The 6,595-nt window shown below is 41.9% G+C and overlaps 1 protein-coding gene across 1 annotated transcript; it reads right to left on the minus strand.

Moving 5' to 3' along the window:
- Positions 1-1,870: 1,870 nt before the first annotated feature.
- LOC117259847 (trace amine-associated receptor 13c-like) lies at positions 1,871-2,890 on the minus strand. Its single transcript, XM_033631628.2, has one exon. It carries the CDS (start codon positions 2,888-2,890, stop codon positions 1,871-1,873), a length of 1,020 nt encoding a protein of 339 aa, XP_033487519.2.
- Positions 2,891-6,595: the final 3,705 nt, after the last annotated feature.

Here is a 6,595-nt window from a genome sequence, read left to right on the forward strand (position 1 = left end):
GAAGGTATCAAGTATTATCCAGTATCCAGTCAAAAGGCTCAAGTCCAAGTGAAGTCACGAGTCAGTGGTGTTAAAGCCCAAATCAAGTTGCAAGTCTTTTTTGTGAAGTGTACATTACATAGCAGTGCACAAATTATAGGCTATATGTAGTCAGGAAATGGCAAGTTGATTTTCTACAGATATTTTTATAGTATAATTTTCAGTCATTGCATTTAGGGAGGATATCAAGTCATTCCCAATCAAAAGGCTCAAGGTGAGTCATGAGTCACTAACATATTGCTGACTCACTGAGGTTGAGCTGAAAGTCTATTTTTGTCAAATTGAAAATCACCAGACTTCAAGCTATGTGACTCGAGTTGACACCGCAAACCCTGATTGCTTACATGTTTAGATTTTCCAAAACAGAATGGCAGAATGATCATTTTTACTTGTGCCAGTTAATGAGTCTCTGCACAAGTTTAGATAAGTCAGTTCATGAAAATCTATTTAGTTTTACAGAAATGTCAGGTATTATTGATGTGTATAGAAAGTCTTTGCTTTAACTGTGGCCATTATATCAAAGTATAAATGTATCACACCACAACTTACACTAATCAGTCTAGGTTTTCCAATCTTGTTCCTAATAATGTGTTGGGCACCTTCTGTGCCACTAGAGGGCAGGGTATGTGTATAGATTATGCTGGGATTTAGTGGATGGGGTAGGGTTAGGAATTATGAAGTGGTTAAAGGCAAGCACTCGGTAAACTGGTTCCTGGTAACTGAGTTCATGAGATATGAGTTGCATTTGTATTGTTTGTATAGCCTCAAGCCATAGGCTACGCTGTATAATAATGTACAGCCATATTTATGCGAGTTGAAAGCAGCACTGAGGCTCATACTACTCTCTTGTCACAGTTTTAGAATAAATTATTATTATATATTTATATAATATAATATATATAAAATTTATACATATATATGTGTATATATATATATATATATATATATATATATATAATATAAATATATAATAATAATTTATTCTAAAACTGTGATAAGAGAGTGGCGTTGATGTGTTGTTATTATTTTTCATACTACTGTTGATACTCAGCTGTTGGAGTGTCTAACTTGTCTAATTTGTGCTTTTTTCCACAGAACGTCTGCCTTCAGTAAAGTCAATTTCTTTAGTTTAGAAAAACATTTTGCATGTTGCCATGTTTTGGCATTTAGTTAAGATCTTTTTACTGCTCACTAAAGTCTGCAAACTTGTCAGAGTCCACACATCAGGACTACAAATGCCATGTGACTGCAATGAGCATAGATAGATTAAAACTTAAGGTCGGTTGATCCGACATTGACCACATTTGTTAGAGTCGTGTAACCTCCACATACATTTATTTTTCATTTGTCACCTGTAAAACATTGACAATAATCAGTCGATCTGTACCGTCACTGGAGATATATAGGATTTGAAACAAGCCTACAGCATTCATAGTCATGTATAAATCGATAAAAGTACAAATTGATCAATGGGCATTGCTTTAATATAATAAGGTATTGATTATACAAGCCACTATAGGGAGGCAAAAAATTTGACATGAAAAATAATGTGTGTAAGCAATCACACACAGAGACAAACATAAATAAGGGTCACATAAAAAAACACATAGTGTTGAACAAAATGTACCAGTATTGTAATACAAAGACAGTGTCAGATAACAGTTGCACAACAGAAGTTCAGGAAAAAAACAAAAAACAAAGCAAAACACAAGAAACAACAGCATAACAAAGACTGTTTATTGCTCATGCAAGTGCGTGCCTAAGAAGTAATTTATCTTATTATTATCTTATTTGAAAATGTTAAACAGTGCAGTTTTTGAGTGAAGCTGTGTCATTTAACAGATAAAGTCATGGTTGAGGAATTTGATGCAAATATTTTTAGAGTGACAATGCAATAGAAACATCTTTTGAAGCTGGGATAAAAGAAGGCATAAATAATTGGGTTTAAAGTTGAATTAAAGTAACCCAACCATACAAATGTTTCAAAGATGGCAATAGGTGTACTGAAGGCAGTGTAGGCATCAATTACGGAATTTATAAAAAAGGGCATCCAACAAAAGATGTAGGCACTGAGCACAATACCCAGAGTCTTTGCAGCCTTGTGCTCAGACTGTTTTATCAACCCTTCTCTTGCTCTGTCATTTGAACAGTTGCTTATATCTCCAATCTTTCTTACATGCTCTTTAGCCACAATGAATACTTTAGTGTACAGACAAACCATCACAGTGCAGGGAAAGAAGAAGCAGATAACACTGTCTAAAACACTCCAAAGGCGATTGAAGAGAAGGTTACAACTGCCAAGACAGTTTATTGATGCCATATAATCCTCTAAACCTGCACTGTTGGCCTTAGAGTAAAGCAGTCCAAAAGAGTAAACAGCAGCCAGTACCCAGCAGGCACATACCATAACCCAGGCAACTGGCATGGTGATATCCCTAGAATAATGCAAAGGATTGCATATTGCTTGTTGTCTGTCTACAGCAATGCAAATTAGGTGGAAGATAGACAGAGTGGTAAAAAACACATCAAAACTGGAGTGCAGCAGACAGAAGTCATCACCATAGAACCAGCAGCCGTGAATGGTCCGGATGGTGCTGAAGGGCATCACAATAACACCCACTAGTAGATCAACCAGAGCAAGAGATACAATAAGGACATTGGTAGGATTATGCAACTCCTTGAAATGACTTATAGACACAATGACAACAGAGTTCCCTAAAATGGTAATCAGCATGCCTAAAGCAAACAACAAATAGAGGGCAACTTTGGTCCCCACACTGAAATGTGCCTTAATACATGAGGCGTTAGAGCCTGGAAAACAGTACTGTTCTTGAGAAAGGCTTAAACTCATCATTAAACCAAAGACATATGCCAAAGCCTCAAAGATAACCCAATAGAACCTCCAGAGAAAGGTCCATGGGAGAAACACACTGCAATCTCAGTCTTGTAACCAAAGACACAAAGTAGAGGCCACCTACAAATCACCTGATACACTGTGTAATCCAATTAAAAACCTGCTATTAGCATATATGCTAACATCCAAAATGAATTCATGAGATATTGTAATATTTGCAATATGCACAATTTGTCGGAATAACAGTTCTTGCACCAGTGGCCTGGGCCACCTAAGACAAGTTAAAGAGAGCAAAGCCATGTGCTCCAAAGAGCTCCCGTTAACATCAGCAGATGACATTCATTCCCAAGATTCCAGAAAAGGATGCACCAGGAGGGTCTTTCACCACCAGAATCCCACAACTGCAAAACACCTTACCACACAGTGCCACATCCATCCACATGCCATCCTGTGCATCCTGATGTACAGGATGGCAAGACTGTTAGCTGCCCAAAGCTGCAGCCAATGATAAGACTAGAGGCAATCATGGCCCCAATGTGCAAAAGCTCCAAAAACAAGTGACTGTGGACACCATGGATCCAGTGTCCACTAACCATGGGACTGTGACACTACCCATGAAAACATCAGTGTGTGGCCAAGATGACATTAGTCTATCTTGATGATCAATCATAAAGAGGGCCTGATCAACAGCAGACAAGTGGCAGGCATGCATACAAGCCTGTACCTCCCCTGTCCATACAGCTGTACAGATGCCTGTCTTTCCATTAAACACGGGACAACTACAGTCATTAGGCACAACTACCAGCTACTCTGTGACAGTAGTCCTGACATCTGCTGGTGGGGCATTACTAACCGGAGCAGAAAACGGTGGGGCAGCCGCACACCAGCCTGCCTGTGAAGCATCCCTTTCCTGACGAAGTTGCTCATTATTTGCCTGAAGCTGCAACACTAGGTCTCTGAGCTAATGCAGTTCCTCCTCCATGGCAACAGAGGGCAAGCTGCACAAAAACTTACCAATAACTTTGGAGGTCTGGCATTTAGGGTTTGATTAGGTCCCTGGATTAACCACTGAAAAACACAAAACACCACTGTTGACTGCAGATTAACACTAAGCACAGTAAGAACCCAAACAGAGGGAAAACAACACCAACAGCAATAAACAAAACAAAAAAACAAAACAAAAATGGAATTCACGTCTTTGTCTTCAGAGCATATTCTGCCAACAATATCAAGAATGTGGCAAGGCAGCGAGGGTCAGTGCTGCTTAGGGGAATTTCACCCCCAAGAAATTTGATGAGAGTACAACCACTCTAACATTAAACAGGAAAAGGTCACAGAGGTTTCACAACACTTGAGCAGAGATGTGATTCCGCAAGACAAAAAATTATTACAATACAATAATTTTAAATTTCAAGTCCGAAGTAAAAATTAAAATAGCAGTGCCAACATTATTATGGACTTTTAAGTGTGCCACCAAAAGTGCAGACACCGGGAGCAGGGCTGTGGGCTTACCAGGCGAGGATGACTGGCTTAGTGGGAAGGGAGGGGTCTTGATGCCACACACCACACTTGAAAAACCACACACCATCTGAATGACACCCTAGTGCACGACTGCAAAAGCAAGTGAAGGGACCACCACCGGAGGGATCAGTCAGCCACCTGCTCAGGCCCAACAGCTCCTGTCCAGTGCAACAATAAAAGAGGCTGCAGTCACCATCTTCAAGCCTATAATCCCCTGTGATAGCAGCCTTGATAGCTGCCACCATGCCTCTGAGGGTTGAAGGTGATTTTCTTGCTCAAGCAGCCCCTGCAGGTACAGGAGCACCTCTGGGGCTGCACATGTCAGTACATCAATCCGGTTAGCTGTGCACCATGATGCAAAGAGCTCCCAGCGGTAAGAGTATGCACCCCTCGTAGATGGTGCCCGAGCAATCTGCATGGTCTGAACCACAGACTGCGCAAGTCCCAAGCCTAGCAGACCGGCCCTCTCAGGGGCCAGGCCAAGAAGTTTGTCCACCTGTGGAAAGGAATGGAGCAGGGCCCCCTGCACCTGACTCAGAAGGTCCTGCCAGACAGGGAGCTCCCATGGCCTCCCGGCCAGGAGAGGCACCACCTCCGAGAACCATGTTGTGTGGGGCCAGGTAGGGGCCACAAGGAGATCGGCCACTGCTCTGCCAAAGCCTTTCGAGACCTCCCTGACCACCTCTGGTTGCAGCCTCCAGTCCCTTGGACTTGGGCCTCCCCTGGAGAGTAGGTCCACCCCCTGGTTCACCAATCCGGGCATGTGCATAGCCCTGACGGACAGGAACCATATCTATGCCCAGGACAACCTATGTGCTATTCTGCAGAGGTTTGGGGAGCCCAGGCCCACTTGCCTGTTGACATATGCTGCTGCCACTGTGCTGTCAATTCTTACTAACACATGACGGCCTTGCAGACTCGGGAGAAAAAGCTGGAGGGCCAGGTGAATGGCTCTCAGTTCTACAGCACTGATATGCTGGCCCTTCCAGCAGGCGCTCCAGGCCCCACTGGTTCCCCTGCCCTTGTGGAATGTGCCCCAACATGGGCGTAGAGGACACAGGGTACACGTGGGACATGTCCTCCGCACTTTCCGTATCTGTGCCCTCTGTCCCCCGCATTTTTTACAGCCGTTACAACCGTTCAATTCCTTTCAAACATGTGGTAACGTGTTTTTCCGAGCCATATTTAAATGCACCATGAGTAGGCTGCAGCCTGCGGGAAGGCGGGGCTGCCCATGTCACACATGTCAGACGTCCTGCTTGCCTATGGTACCACATCATGTGATCTTCTCCTGCCTTTACGCTTCCGGAAACAATGAAGAACAAGAAGGCTGTCATGTCGGTGAGTGTTAAATTATGTTACTATAGTTAAAAATTAAAAGCTTACTTCACATCTCATGAGGTTTTTGTTGCAGTATATTGTTGTTTTAATATTACTTGTATGGTATGTAAGTAGGTTAACGGTCAACATTACCCGAAACATTTTGGTAACGTTAACTTTAGCTTTAGGCCGTAAGGTGAAGCAGGGTGAAGCAGGAAAAGTCGTACAGAAACTGATTTTCGCTCCACAGTCACGGGACCACACAAGTTGTTTTATTTTTTACTAATTACACTTGAATAATTGATTAAATGAATTAATGATCTGTATTGCCATTAAGTCTATACTCAAGAACAATTTAAAAAATGTTCTAGCTTCAGTCATGATCAAAAGAAGAAATCATTTAAAATGTTACCAATAAAAAAAGCATGATAGCCGTCACACAGTCCTGTGATAAAACTGTTCAGCCTACTGGTGCTACCTTTCACTGATCTGAATTGAACAAGTCCTTGTATATGTTGTTGCATAACAAAAACCTCTGCTCTAAAACATGACATCTGTTCTGGCTGTTCATTAAGGATTATTTCATAAGTAGTTCATGTGTTAATGAACTTGCAAGCGGAAACATCAGCATACGGTTGTTTATTATTATTTACATTCATCACATTACAATTGTTTGTCAGAATACAGCAACTCAATAGCCATTTAACAAAGGCAGGACAGCAGCGTTGTCAATGGAAAAACACATAGGTTATGCCAAGGGGAGCGTATCTCTGTTTCCCGGGTTCTATATTTCCCGGGTTCTATGTTCCCCACTTAACCCTGCAAAAAAGGTTCTATGTTCCCCACTTAACCCTGCAAAAA

Source organism: Epinephelus lanceolatus, chromosome 4 (genome assembly GCF_041903045.1).
Source record: "Epinephelus lanceolatus isolate andai-2023 chromosome 4, ASM4190304v1, whole genome shotgun sequence".
Classification (NCBI taxonomy): domain Eukaryota; kingdom Metazoa; phylum Chordata; class Actinopteri; order Perciformes; family Serranidae; genus Epinephelus; species Epinephelus lanceolatus.

Excerpts from the sequence above, each read along its gene's own strand:
- LOC117259847 (XM_033631628.2), bottom strand. The coding sequence starts at position 2,890 with ATGAGTTTAAGCCTTTCTCAAGAACAGTACTGTTTTCCAGGCTCTAAC.